This window comes from Lemur catta, chromosome 4 (assembly GCF_020740605.2).
Source record: "Lemur catta isolate mLemCat1 chromosome 4, mLemCat1.pri, whole genome shotgun sequence".
Classification (NCBI taxonomy): domain Eukaryota; kingdom Metazoa; phylum Chordata; class Mammalia; order Primates; family Lemuridae; genus Lemur; species Lemur catta.
In genome coordinates, this window is record NC_059131.1 from 48144936 (window position 1) to 48160624 (window position 15689).

At 35.9% G+C, this 15689-nt stretch overlaps 1 protein-coding gene and 1 pseudogene across 8 annotated transcripts in view; both read left to right on the forward strand.

Moving 5' to 3' along the window:
- Positions 1–15689, forward strand: part of EHBP1 (EH domain binding protein 1) — a 323665-nt gene that overhangs the window by 39843 nt on the left and 268133 nt on the right. For 7 of the 8 annotated variants that reach the window (XM_045549705.1, XM_045549702.1, XM_045549704.1 and 4 more), the window contains exon 3: positions 12846–12903. In XM_045549705.1, the coding sequence (XP_045405661.1) occupies positions 12846–12903 (58 nt within the window). Of the gene's footprint in view, positions 1–10983; positions 10989–12845; positions 12904–15689 lie in introns of all 8 variants that reach the window. The other variant, XM_045549708.1, reaches the window with a different exon arrangement.
- On the forward strand, positions 8143–8757 carry LOC123636961 (annotated as a pseudogene).

Here is a 15689-nt window from a genome sequence, read left to right on the forward strand (position 1 = left end):
ATTTTTTGAACCACTCTGACAGTCTTTGCCTTTTATTGGTGAATTTAGACCATTGACATTTAAAATGGTTATTGATATAGTTAGTTTCATAGCTGCCTTATTTAGTACTGTTTTCTATTTGTTGCCCTTGTTCTTTGTTCCTTTTTAAAAATCTCTTACTTTTTCTGCCTTTTGTGGTTTTAATTGAGTATTGTTTTCCTTTGAGACAGAATCTCATTCTGCCACCTGGGCTAGAGTGCAGTGGTGTCATCATAGCTCCCTGCAACCCCCAACTCCAGGGCTCAAGCCATCCCTTTGCTTCAGCCTCCCAAGTAGCTGGGACTGTAGGTGTGCACTACCACGCCTATCTAATTTTTCTATTTTTTGTAGAGATGGTGTCTTCTTGCTCAGGCTGGTCTTGAATTGCTGAGCTCAAGTGATCCTCCTGCCTCAGCCTCCCAGAGTGCAAGGATTACAGGTGTGATGCACTGTGCCTGGCCTTATTGAGCTATTTATATGATTCCATTTTCTCTCTTTTCTCATTTTTTCTCTTTTCTTATGAGTTATGTTTTGCTTTGGTTTTTTTTTTTTTTTTTTACTTTTTTTAGTAGTTGCCCTAGAGTTTACAATATACCTTTACAGCTAATCGAAGTCCACTTTCAAATAATGCTTTATCACTTCACAGGTAGTGTGAGTACTTTAAAATAATAAAATAATCCTAATTCCTCCCTTCTGTTCCTTGTATCATTGCTGTCATTCATGGCACTTATATATAAGTATATATAAGCATATATATGTATATATACACACAATTTATATAATAAGCACATATAGTCAAATACATCATTGCTATTATTATTTTGAACAAACTTTCAAAACAAATTTTAGTTTTAAATTACTGATCTGATGATTGAGACATCTCTGCCATATCTCATTCTGGTTCTGATGCTTGCTCTGTCTCTTCAAACTGCATTTTTTTACCTTTAGTATGCTTTGTTATTTTTTTTCTTGATAGCCAGATGTGATATACTGGGTAAAAGGAACTGCTGTAAATAGGCCTTCAGGGCTGTGGTAAGGGCTCGGGGGAGGGGGTAAGGGGAAACATTTTATAGTCCTATGACTAGGTCTCAGTATTTTTGTGAGCTTGTGCCTCTGGACTGTGAACTTTAGAAGTGCATCTCAGTTTGCCTTCCCCCCACCCCCTTAAGTGGGGCAGGATGGCTAGAGTGGGCTGGAGGTAGGTATTTCCCCTCCCCCAGGTCAGTTAGGCTCTGATAATACCCCTGCAGGTTAGGCTGTAGTGAAACAGTTTCTCTTGGGGGCTGACCTTGTTAAAGAAAAGAATGTTCTGGCATATTTTAATGTTTTTTTTTCTCCTTCCTCTGTTGGAAGACTGATGGGATTTTTCTCTGATATTTACTGTGAGAATGTGGTAGACCTCCAGGAGGCAAAACTTATAAAAATGTGCCTGTCTCCACTGTACTGGGTACCCCTGGAGTTTTTATCTCTTAGACTTGTCCATCCTGAGCCTCCAACAGTTTATCAATTACAGTTCAGTTTTCCCTACCCCAGTGGGGAACTGGTTCCCACAGAGGTTTCAGCTCCAATAACTTGTGATTCTCTGTATTTGTCTGTCATTCTCTCCAATTTTGGGGGCAGTGGTTTGTCCTGTGACCTGCTATTATGGATCCAAGGAGAGTTGCCAGTATTTCAGTGTGTTCAATTTTTTCCTTGTTGTTAGGGCAGAGCGGCAACTTGCAATCTTCTTACATGCTGGACCAGAAATTAGAAGTCTATGGTTCACTTTTTGAGGAACTGCCAAATGGTTTTCCATAGCAGCTGTGCCATTTTACAATCCCACCACCAATATATGAGGGTTCCAGTTTTATCATATCCTTGTCAGCCCTTGTTATTGTCTGTCTTTTTAATTATGGCCTTCTTAGTGGTTATGAAGTGGTATTTCTTTTTTGATTATAAACTTTATCTAGTAGCTCATTGATTTGGTAGGTAAGGATTTTGATATCTAACCATGTCCTCCCTGAAGCACACTCACCCATCATTTTCCCCATCCTCTCATTTCCCAGTCAGCTTTACCAGAGGTAGATAAGAATTCATTGTTATGACTTGGTAAATTGCAGCTGAGCCCTCTAGTATTATAGTCACATTTCCTTTTTAAAAATTTTTCCTTGTGTTAATAATTACTAACTTACTTTGGTCCCCTCCCCCCTGCAATTTATCTGTCATTACTATTCCTAAACTTTTCTGATAGCTCTCAAAATCCCTCTCAAACATTTAAACATGTTGGTAATTTATCAGTTCCCTTTTTCCCCTGGAGACCTCCAGTGTCCTGCTCTACTTCAGAATGATTTTTCTGTAGGCCTGTGGCATAAGTGACATCTTGAGACCTGTTTTTCACTGTTATACTGGGGGATTAGGCAGATATTTAATCTTCTGGATTTATCTAAATTTCTTGCGTTTCTTCTCCCTTTTAAAATCACCATTATTTTATTCTAGTTTTGGAAGATTTCCTCAACTTAATCTTCCAACTCTTCATTTTTTGCTTATCTAAGGAAAAATAATGACGTAATTTCCAGAATCCTTTCTTACTCATTAAATATTTCTTCTGTATTTTTCATGTTAATATCTTTTATGTCTCTGAGCATAGTGGTGATACTGTCTCGGTTTCTTTCAAGTTCCTTTTTTTTCTCTTTTTTTTAGCCTCTTGTCTTTTATATTAGAGGCTTTCCTCGAATGATCCTTGGTTGTAGACTGTACAAAGTTATTTGAAAGTGAAAAACAGAATGGTTGCATGGGTGCTAAAAGGTAAGGTTTCTAGTGAATGCGTGCTGCTTTCCCACCAACCATCATAAAGTTGAAAATCGTAAGTCAAACCATCCTAAGTCAGGAGCCATCTGTCTTAGAAAAGAAGAAAGATTTAAAATCAATAAGCTAGTTTCCACCTTAGGAAACAAAACAAAGAAGAGCAAACAACTATAATTTGTTTGAAACAGTTTGTTTAAAATAATAATGGCAACAATGTATTTGATTGTATATGTATAACATGGACTGGTTGTTATACATATACATTGTATATGTATAACATTTTGTGGGAAGTTGCTGAAAACAAGCACTTTACATGAATTATCTTAACTGATCTTTACACTGATCATGTGAGTTTCTTACTCACAGATGAGGAACCTCTTGAGGCTTAAATGATACAACCAGAACAAGGGGAACCAGGATTCAAACTTAGATCTGGCTGTCTTCTTGGGATTCTTTTGTCACATTGTTTTACTGCCTCCCTTTCAATAAATGCTTTATTAATACCAGAAAATCCCTTGAGACCCTTAAAGTCAGACAGAAACAAAACAGATGAATGTAGTCACCCAAACCTTACAATTGCAGAATTACAGAAATATGTTGAGAGTTAATTGTGAATATGATTGTTTTGGAGGGCTGGGGAATGGTCAGATTGATATATTCTTTTTTTTTTTTTTCCTATTAAACTCAATTCCAGGGAGCCAGGTATATGTCCTGGGAATACTAATATTTGTGTTAGTGACATGTGAGGCTTATTCCAACAGGACTAGGAAAAAAAAAAGAAGAGTAAATAATATGCTAAATTTATGGAATCATTATGGGTGGTACTATGAAACAATAAAGAAAGTAGGAAGTATTATTTGGGAAGACCAGTATTGTACACATATATAGCAATGATTCATTATAATGCTGTTTGTCTCAGAAATACCTTTTTTTTTTTTTTTTTTTTTTTTGAGACAGAGTCTCACTTTGTTGCCCGGGCTAGAGTGAGTGCCGTGGCGTCAGCCTAGCTCACAGCAATCTCAGACTCCTGGGCTTAAGCGATCCTACTGCCTCAGCCTCCCGAGTAGCTGGGACTACAGGCATGAGCCACCATGCCCGGCTAATTTTTTTGTATATATATTTTTAGTTGGCCAGATAATTTCTTTCTATTTTTAGTAGAGACGGGGTCTCACTCTTGCTCAGGCTGGTCTCGAACTCCTGACCTCGAGCGATCCACCCGCCTCGGCCTCCCAGAGCTAGGATTACAGGCGTGAGCCACCGCGCCCGGCCTCAGAAATACCTTTATATTAGAAAAATTATAAATCCTTTATGTTATTGATAGTAAAGTAAGAAGAAAAAAATATATATTTGGTGGCCTGTCAAAAAGTACACTCAGCTCAAATATGCTAAACTATGCTTTCTCAATTTGAATGGTGCTTTCCCTAAATACTGGCAGATAGGTATTAGAAATACCTGTCAGAAAAGTCCATATGCATCATCAGTTAAATATTTTTAACCAAAAGCAATAACTCTATGAAAATATTTTTAAAATGATAGAATGATACAAAATGTAATTAAAAAAAGTTTTTATTTAAGTGACAAAGATGTTTTACATCTCATTATTAGAACTATTCTTCATTTTTACAAAAAAGAAATTTATCCTATGTATGTACTTTGTCTTGTATTTGTACAGTTTTTTCTCTGTTGAATTAATTATTACAGCTTGTTAAATAGCTCTTGTGAAGTAAGCATAAAGGAGTATAATTAACTGGAGGTTCAGCAGTGATAGTATAATAGGAGGCAGATGTACCTACTGAAGGATAAAAATAATTACTTGAGAAATAGTAAAGTTAGAGTATTTGTGTGATAAGACAACTTCCCCCTTTGTTTCAATATTCACAGCATCCCACCATGAAATGTTCATTTATGGCTAAGAGCCCTTTTCCCTAAAAGGAATAACCTTGTTATTTAGTGAAGTGCCTATTCACATTAAGTTTTGTGTTAATATTTTGAGCTCTCTTTTTCTCATTGTAAGTAAGTATATCCTGGATTCTGTGGTGAGAGGAATATTTTGTACTTTTTGTGTTCTAAAGACTTATGGTTCCTTATTTTTAACTTAGAAAAGGCTCAGAGGCTTAAATATTAATTACCAAGTTTTGTGGTCTAGCTATCTTTTATCTTTGGAAATATTGATTTGAAACCCAATAGGACATAAAAGGTTAAATTTGGTCTTAGCACTTTGAAATGTAAGCTTCTACAGGACAGCAACTATTTATCATTGTTATGGTATGTGTGTGTTCTTAGTTTATTGAGTTTTCCAAAACATTGAGGGGTTACTGTGGCAGATACATCCAGAAATCCAAGTGACTTAACCTAATGACAGTTGATTTTTTTTTTTTTTTTTGAGACAGAGTCTCACTCTGTTGCCCTGTCTAGAGTGAGTGCTGTGGCGTCAGCCTAACTCACAGCAACCCCAAACTCCTGGGCTTAAGTGATCCTACTACCTCAGCCTCCCGAGTAGCTGGGACTACAGGCATGTGCTACCATGCCCGGCTAATTTTTTTCTATATATATTTTTAGTTGGCCAGATAATTTCTTTCTATTTTTTAGTAGAGACAAGGTCTCGCTCATGCTCAGGCTGGTCTCGAACTCCTGACCCTGAGCGATCCACCTGCCTCGGCCTCCCAGAGTGCTAGGATTACAGGCGTGAGCCACCATGCCCGGCCTTGACAGTTGATTTTTTGCTTACTTCTCAGTGCAGAGAGAGTGTTTCAGGTTGACTGGGTTTCCATGTGGTCATTCAGGGACCCAGACACCTTTTATCTTATGACTCTGCCCTTTTCTGCATTCTAGAATCCTTTCCATTCAGATGGTGTGGGGAAAATATACTGGTTTATTATCCACTTTACTCCAGAAGTGACACCAATCACTTCTCACATTCTAGTGGTGAGAAATTTCATGTGGCTTCATCTCAATGCCAACATGGTGGTGGTGGTGGTTGGGGAGGAGTGGTTGGAGTTTCTTGCAATACCTCCCATGATTAACACTATGCTTTGGACAGAGAGCATGGATCTTTGGTAGTCAGTTTACTGCTCTGCTAAAAAAAATTACTTCCCCTTTCTTAATATTGTTCAAAGATAATAATATTAGCTATCCCTAGATTGTTAGTAGGCAGGAAACAAGCGAATCCTTGCCTCAAATTCTCATTTCACTCTTAACACATTGACTGCCACAGTATAAAAAATTTTTTTTTTCCTTAGGGCCATGGTGTTTTATTATGAAAGTAGAATAAAAACTTCAAAAACAAAATGATCCTTTCTAATTTATTGAAAAAATTGTTATTTTTTATTGTTTTCTCTGCTTGAGTTATACGCAACTTGAAAAGTAGTTCACATGGCTCCCAAGGTGAAGAGATGTGCGAGTTAAATATGCTTCATGAGGCTCCGGGCCGAAACTGTTGCAAGTTAAATACAACTCACATGGCAGTTAATGTGTTAAACCACCAAATATTTAGCCAGTTAGTTCCATTTAATCTTATAGTCACTGAATTGTAGTGTTTTAGAACTAGCTGAGGTTTTTGGTACAGTCCATTTGATAAATTAGAGAATAGGCTCAGAGAAATTGAGAGATATTCCTAAGGTCATTTAGTATCAGACCTAGGAAAAATAAGTTTCCTAACTCCCAGTGTAGAATTCTCTCCTGCGTACAATCTCTCCTCTGTATCTGCAGGTTCCTCATCTGTGGATTCAACCATTGCTTGAAAATATCCTGAAAAAAACAATAAAAAATAGTACAACAATAAAAAATAATACAAATAAAAAGATAACTATTTACATAGCATTTACATTGTATTAGGAATTATCAGTAATCTAGAGATGATTTAAATTATAGTTGTGTACCAGAAAATAATGTTTTGGCCAATGATGGACCACATACAAGAAGGCGGTCCCATAATTCCATATTTTTATTGCACTTTTTCGTTTTCTTTTCTTTCTTTCTTTCTTTCTTTTTTTTTTTTTCCTCTTTTTCTTTTTGTTAGAGATGGGGTCTCACTGTTGCTCAGGCTGTTGTCGAACTTCTGAGCTCAAATGATCCTCCTGCCTCGGCCTTCCAGAGAGCTAGGATTATAAGCCTGAGCCACCAAGCCCGGCCTATACTTTTTCTATATTTAGCTACACAAATACTTACTGTTCTGTTACGTTTGCCCACAGGATTCAGTACAGTAACATGCTGCACAGGTTTGTAGCCTAGGAGCAACAGGCCATACCATATAGCCTAGGTGTGCAGTAGGCTATACCATCTAGGTTTGTGTAAGTATACTCTATGATATTTGTACAAGGATGAAATCACCTAATGACGCATTTCTCAGAATATATCCCCATTGTTAAGTGACATATGACTGTATACAGGAGGATATGTGTGGGTTATATGCAACCATTTTCTATTAAGGGACTTGAGCATTCTCAGATTTTGGCATTCATGGGGGGGGGGCCCTGAAACCAATTCCTTGTGGATACTGAGAGACAACTGTACTATGTCATCTTTGAAGGGTCTTCTGTCATAAATTCATATCTCCTAAATTAATACAAATTGTTCCCCCAGATTTCTTTCCTTTAAATACCCTCATAAGCTACTTATCCTGGTTAAAGGGAAATTTTAATTGATGTAGAGAAGAATGAGTCAGGAGGCTGAGCCAAGAGGATCGCTTGTGCCCAGGAGCTTGAGGTTGCAGTGAGCTAGGATGACACCACTATTCTAGCTGGGGCAACAGAGTGATACCCTGTCTCAATTAAAAAAAAAAAAAAAAAAAGAATGAGCGATCTGAAAAGCATTTGTGATGTTGTTTGGTCCTGGCCAGCTGTACTGGAATGCTATATTGACTTTGCATGTCCAAGAAAGAATGGCCCAGGAATTGAAGGGCTACAAAAAAAGGAGGGGAGAATTTCAGAGTCAAGTGGAGCCTATTTAAAAATTTTGATCAGACCTTGGGGAACATTTATGTTAACTTAAGACAAGGAACATACCCACTCCACTTCTGTTGACTTGGAAAACAATTAATTCAGCTATCTGAGAAGTCTCTAAATTTAGTGAAATTAAAAAAATTGTTTAACTCTGTTCATAATTGATTCCAAACTTAAAAGTTTTGATTTATTTTTAATAACTCCCTCCTCACCTTTAAATACCTCCCCCAGTATAAAGTACTATAAATTCGTTGTAGAAAATACAGAAAAGTCTTAAAGTGACATGTAATTTTATTTCCCAGTAATAACCACAGTTAGCATTTTGAGGTATTTCCTCTTGGTGTTTTCTTTTATTACATAGTATAGAAAAAAATTAAAGTCCATATTAAACAAACTTAACATGATATCCTAAGCATTGTTCTATGCTTGTAAATTTTCTTAGAGAATATTTTTAGCCTTTTCACAAGATGGCATTGAAGGCGAAGAAAGAAGCTTCTGCCTCTGTCAAAGCCGAAGCCAAAAGCAAAGGCTTTGAAGGCCAAGAAGGCAGTGCTAAAAGGCGTCCACAGCCACAAAAAAATGAAGATCCGTATATCACCCACCTTCTGGCAGCCAAAGACACTGAGGCTCTGGAGACAGCCCAAATATCCTCGGAAGAGCATCCACAGGAGAAACAAGCTTGACTACTGTGCCATCATCAGGTTGTCCTCAGCCACTGAGTCTGCCATGAAGAAGATAGAAGACAACAACACACTTGTGTTCATTGTGGATGTCAAAGCCAACAAGTGCCAGATCAAACAGGCTGTGAAGAAGCTCTGTGACATCGAAGTAGCCAAGGTCAACACCCTGATCAAGTCTGATGGAGAGAAGAAGGCATATGTTTGACTGGCTGTCGATTATGATCCTTTGGATGTTGCCAACAAAATTTGATCATCTAAACTGAGTCCAGCTGGCTAATTCTAAATATATACATCTTTTCACCTTAAAAAAATATTTTTAATGGCACTATAATTTTCCTGATAGACAGACATAACTGTGATTAGTCATTCATCTTTTCTTGGACTTTACATTAAAAGTGTCATTGTAAATTATAGTTTTTATAAATTCTAAATCAAGTAATCTTTGTGGCTGGGCAGGTTCTTTTGTCAGTGTGCATATTTCCTGAGGTATTTATAAATAGATGCTTCTCTGGGTAAGGTCTTTTTGTCTTCTCTATGTTCTCCAAGGTTGTCCCTGGATGGGAGTGGTTGGTTTAATTGTCTGTTTCCCTACTAGACTGTAAACTTCCAGAGGATCTTTCTTTCATCTTTGTATCTCTGTTGCTCAGCACAGTGCTAGGAACATAGTAGGCACTCGGTAAAATATTTGTTGAATGCCTGTTATGATTCTGGGAAGTGATGAGACCAGTTTTCATGTGACAGTTTTGGGTTTTTCTCGTGGCTTTTTTAGTTTCACCTCAGATATGTGACACACATGAGAGAGTAGAAAAGAGTAAAGGAGTCTAAATTTAAGCCAGAAATGTTTTTCTTTAAACTTACCTTTATATACAGTAACTCACTTATTTGCAAAGAGGTGGGCACAAAATTTGGTTGCAGGTGAAAGAAAGCTAGAGCTAATTTCTTTATAATCTGGATATTGTAGTTCTTTTTTCTTTTCTTTTCTCCTCTGCTGTTTCCTATCCTTTTTTCGTCCCCTCTTTCATACTCTCCAGAATTTAGTGTCAGGACCAGGGTTTGAGACAAAGCCTGCCATCTGCAGATTCAAAATGTTCCTTTTTAAGGACTCTGAAGGATAGAAGATATTAAATCTTTATTTTTAAATGCAAAAGTTTCTTCCCCTGAACAAGCCCACTAAAAGGCTTCAAATTTTCTAATGGAACCCTTTAGTTTAGATAAATTTCACAGACAGTGTGCTTGTGTATGTATATAAAATGTTTATGTATGTAAAATGTTTATGTGTAAATATATATAAATATGTGTGTGTTACATATAGGGCTACCTAGTTACTAAACTGAGGTGGTGGTATGGAAATGTTAAATATGTGATTGTTGAAATTCTCTCTGAAACCTGGCCTCTATTAGGGTTTCTTGACTTTTTTGATAGAAAGTTGTATAAGTATAGATTCTTTGGTAGTTGAGGAAAACTCTTACAATTGCTCTATCCCTGGTCTCTTGGGAGTACATAAGTAAATATTTAATGGTTCTTTTCTAGTGCAGCACGAATGCTTAAAATATTAATTGTGGTCAGCTGATTGTGTGGTTATTGGTACCCTTCTATTGAGAGTAATAACACACAGCACAGTTGTTTATTTTAGAACACTCTTTCTCATTTTGGTTCTGATAATGTCAAGGTGGACTGATTCCTAGTGAAGACATTTAAAATGTGAACATGACTTAGAATCATAAAAAATGTTTAGCCATATCTATATCTGGAGGCATTCTCAAGTCATTTATGATCTATTTACATTCTTGAAACAGCAGGCATACAAGTTAGGAGGCTACCCTTCCTGTTTTTTATACAAAAAAAGCCTTCCTTTTCTGAAGCAGTGTGATGGGTTGAGGGGCAGGAGGGTGCACAAGTTAGAAGGAGGCAATAGTTCAGGTGGCACTAGCAGGGTGTTGTGGAGGGAAGATGCCCTCACTGCTATCAGAGCTAATGCTTTACTAGTGTTTCTCAAATCAGGAGGTGTGGGGATTGCTTACTACTTTCCCTATTAAACAGTGGTTCTCAGCTTTGGCTGCACATTAGAATCACCTGTGGAATTTTAAAAACTCTGCACACCAGGCCTATTAAATCAGATTCTCCAGGGCTGGAACCTAGGCATCAGTGTTTTTTTAAAGCTTCCCAGGAGGTTTTAATGTGCAGCCAAGATGAGGATCCCTGCAAAGCTTGGATAAGCTGCAGAGAGAGGATGTTTTCTGTAGATACTGGCTTTAGTTGGACCTCATCAATTATAATTAATCAATTGGGAGTTCCTGGATGAAAGTTAAGGTTCATTCAGTAGCACATATTCATTGAGCCTCAACTTTGTACCAGATTCTTATTAGTTGCTAGGATTGCAAAGATAAAAAAGAGATAATGGTTGATAGTATAGTCTAGTGGGGGAGATAGAAATAATAAATAATTATAATATAAGCTATACAGAGTGTTAAAATAGAGGTGTGCCAAGGATATTATTAGGAACACAGTAGGAACAATTAACTCATATGGGATGGGGGTATGGGGGTAAGAGATAAAAAGAGAAATGGTCAAAGTTTCACAGAGAAAGTGATAAATTAAGAGTTACATCAGGTAGAAAAGAGGGAGCAAGAGTAAGTTTTAAAAAAAGGTTAGAACATGCAAAGATGTGAAGTAATTGAAGGAATATGTATTCAGGGATTAGTTGGACAGCAAGATGCATATGAGATATTTGTAGGTCATAGAGATAGAAAGGTACATCAGAGTCAGGTGGATGAATGAAGTGCCTTATAAACCATGTTAAGAAATAATGGTGTCACAGGGCCAAATGTACGTGATCATCTGAAAGAGTGAAGCTGGTCAGGTGTGAAGCAGTTTGTAGTGTTGGAGGCTCTAGTAATCTGGATAGCCTAGGCTTTGTTTAAAGGCATTTAAATCATTTCTTTAAGTTTAAAGCTTAAATAAAGTGGAATACTCTTTAGGTCAAATAAACCTGTAAAATTCAACCTGCAAGAGACGGTTGGTAGTACCTTCAATATAGGAGCCCAGTATAGGATAATAAACAAGGGAAACCTGTAAGATTTGATAGGATTTCTATGAAAGTGCTATTGAAATATAATTTAAGAGTTGAAGAGGGGCTAGAGATGTGGAGGTGAGAACATAGTGAAGAGGTTAGTGTAATAATCTGGGTAAAATGTTCCAGCAAGCCATCAATGCTTTTGAACAAAGTAGCTTATGCTTGTTGGCAAGTTCCTCTCCTGTTAAGCTGCCATCATTGATCATAACCTCTTCCCAACTCAGTCTGTCACTTAGTCATATTGTTCCCCTTCCTATCATTGTCCTTTTCTACTTTTCTGTATTGAACCAGGTGTTTTGTTTTTGTTTTTCATTTTCAGGTTTTGTTTGTTTTTCTGTTGGCATAGCTCTGTCTTTGGATAGCAGTACAGGTCTGTAGGCAGATCACTGGGTGAGGAGTTTAAGGCTGGTGGCCTTTTATATATGTATAAATGTGTATATGTATGTAACTAAATGAAATAGGAAGAAAGTCATCTGCTGAAAGTGAGGGATTCTATGGTAAAATGAAGGGGACACAGAAAGTGCTGAAGGTCACCAAGATGAGTAGAACATTCATTTCTTGGTTAAGAAACTTTAAGGTTTTGAAAAATGAAAATTTAAGTAAAATAACTGATAATCATAGTCTTGATGTTTTCTATAAGAACAAAACAGAACTTAGTTGTATTATCTGAAAATGTATTATTTTTATTTATCTTTATATTAGTGGAAGATAAAGAGGAGAGGTCTTAGAGGTAGAAGACCTATATTTCAGTCTTGGTTTTGCCAGAGCTTTTGATTAGTTATTTAACTTTGCAGTTTTTTAAGCTTATAAGGCAGGGATAATAATATGTACCTTGCCTATTTTTCAATCTGTATATTGTTTTTATGAAGATAATTGAGATGATTATAAACATGTTTTAAAAACCATAACCATTGTTCATAAGATAGAGATGCAAAAGTAGTGTAATCTTAGATTTAAATTATTTTGGAAGTGCCCTTTTTATGCTTGTTTTCTCCAAATTAAAGGGGATAATGTGTTAGAAGTATGATATTAATTTTTGGAGAAGATATGTGTATGGTTTTTTCTTTTTAAAATAGTGACCAGTTCTAAACATTTTATTTTACTTGCTTTATCTCAATGAATTAACTTGCTACAGTATTTTTGGAAAAGCATATGGATGAAATAGTAGTCATATAAATTAGATCACATCTGTGTTCAGCGTATCCTATATTTGATTATAACACTTTAACAGTAACTGCTCTATGTAATCTAATGTAGATGACATTTTTGCCCTTTTAAAGGCATCAAAACTAAACTTTATTAACTTGGTTTAAGATAAATTATATTTAATTTCTTTTTCCTGTTTGTCAGGCAACCAGATAAACTGGTGGTAGTTTGGACAAGAAGAAGCCGAAGGAAGTCTTCTAAGGTTAGTGTATCTTCTGAATTTTTTACCCAAATGCTGAATTCAACTTTTAGTCAAATTAGTAAGCTGCTCTTGTTCCAGTGTAGAATATTTTAAAATATTAGTTGATATTTTGTTTTTTTTTTTATGATTATCTACTGAAAATGGATTGATCAGATGCTATAATTTTTTTAAAACTGTCATTCTTAAAATGGGCACCAGATGCCTGAGTTTTGATCTTGGATTTGATAGCAGCTGTGGTTTGAATGTGTCCCCTTCAAAAATCAGATATTGCCAATGTGATAATATTAGGAGGTGGGACCTTTAAGAATGTAGTATGGTTATTGAACATTAAAAATTTTGTTCTACTCCTCACAAACACAACTATCAGTACAAAAAAATTAAAATCTTTGAAAAATTGAACTCTTTCTCTTCTGCAACCCAGCAATGGACTCAGATAATTCATCATTCCTTAATTGTTGTACCCTAACTTATCTTCTTGGAATCTGAATAAATTAATTTTGGGTAAAATTTTGTAAGTTTAATCATTAATTCTTAACACTCTAGTACGGAGAAGTTAAATAACTATTATGTTGCTGAAGGATGCTCTCTTAGTCCATTTATGTTGCTATAACAATATACCACAGACTGAGTAACTTATAAAGAAAAGAAATAGGCCGGGCGCGGTGGCTCACGCCTGTAATCCTAGCACTCTGGGAGGCCGAGGCGGGTGGATCGCTCGAGGTCAGGAGTTCGAGACCAGCCTGAGCGAGACCCCGTCTCTACTAAAAATAGAAATAAAAATTATCTGGACAACTAAAAAAAATATATATACAAAAAATTAGCCGGGCATGGTGGCGCATGCCTGTAGTCCCAGCTACTCGGGAGGCTGAGGCAGTAGGATTACTTAAGCCCAGGAGTTTGAGGTTGCTGTGAGCTAGGCTGACGCCACGGCACTCACTCTAGCCCGGGCAAGAGGGCAAGACTCTGTCTCAAAAAAAAAAAAAAAAAAAGAAATTTTTTTTCTCACATTTCTGGAGGCTGGGAAGTCCAAGATCAAGGTGCCGGCATGTGGCGAAAGCCTTCTTTAGTGAAAGATAAAAACAAAAGAAGAGAGGTCTTAGAGTAGAAGACCTGTATTTCAGACTTGGTTCTGCCAGAGCTTTTGCTAAGTTATTTACTCTCATGCAGCAGAAGGCAAAGAGCAAAAAGAAAACAACTGCCTCTGCCTTTTTTTTTGTTTTTGTTTTTAATAAGGGCACCTAATTCCATTCACAAAGGAGGAGCCCTCAAGGCCTAATCACTACAGATATTTTAAAAATTCTGTTCTATAGATAAATGAGTTTATTTTGGTAAGTACACAATAACCACAAGAATGTTTGTTGGATGGTTTTTACATTAGTAAGCCTGTATAAAGAAAAATTTATTAATTTGAATTGAAATTATAAAATTTTTGGAATTTAAAATCTTGTATTTAGGGCATCTTTTCAAGTTCTATTTTTATCAAGCTAAAATTTACATCAACTATAATGTACAGATCTTAATGATAAAATTCAGTGAGTTTTGATCAGTTTATATATTTGTGTGATTACCACTCCTGTCAAGATATAGACAATTTTTATCACTTGTTTCTTCCTCTTCCAGTCAGTTCCCAGCCCTCATTGTTTTGATTTCCAATTGCCATAGACTAGTGTTAACTGTTCTTGAATTTCATATAAAATAATACAGCAGTACTATTTTATATCTGGCTTCTTTTGCTCAACATATTGTTTTTGAGATCTATTCATGTTGTTGTGTGTTTCAGTAGTTTGTTTATTTATTGTTGAGTGGTATGCCATCATTTGAATATACTACAGTTTGATTATCTGTTCCCCTATTGATGAGCATTTGGTTTGCCTCCAGTTTTTTTTACTATTGTAAATAAAGCTGCTATAAACATTATTGTACAAGTATTTTGAGGGACAAATATTTTAGTTTCTCTTGGGCATATACCTAGGAATGGAATCACTAGGTAATAGGGTAGGTACATTTTTAACTTTTAAGAAATTGCCAGGCACTCCCACCAGAAATATAGAAAAGTTTCAGTTGCTTCACATCCTGAGCAACATCTTATTTAAAGCATGCATCTACAGTTTGGGATATTATAAATTAGGTACTTTCTTATTCATTTACACATGAGAAAGCATTCTAAAAATAGACATATGGTCTTCTGTCAGTCAATATTGTTGATTGGGTCTTAAGCTTTTATGGAAAGGACCAATATAAGGTTACCCACTAAGTATTATGGATGAATATGACTATACCTATAAACATTAGAAATAGACCCAAAATGTTTTTAACTATCAACAGAAAGTGATTTCCTCCTTTTAATAATTAGATAGCAATTATTTTATAAAAGAAAATTATAAAAATAATGAAATACTTTAGATTATATGTCAATTAAGAATACTCATATTTGATGTTTAGTATATTTTTTAATTTAAGTGTATTTCTGAAAATTAAATAACTTTTCTGTTAGATACAGATTCTTTTTCTTCTTTTATCAAATATTGTTTGAATCCAGGTGGTGAAATGCAAACTCATGAGGCTGCAGGTTGATTTTCCTCAGAATGTAATATTTTCTAATTTTCTAATTGGACTAATTTTCTAGTTGTAATATTCTTAATATTTTGAAATCCTTCCTGGGTACTTTAGAATCATTGTACTTTCTCTTGAGACATTATAGGTGTACTTTTTTGGGAAGTTTATGAGAACACAGAATGTGTTAAGCTTATTACGGCATACACATAGTATGTTCATATATCCATGAA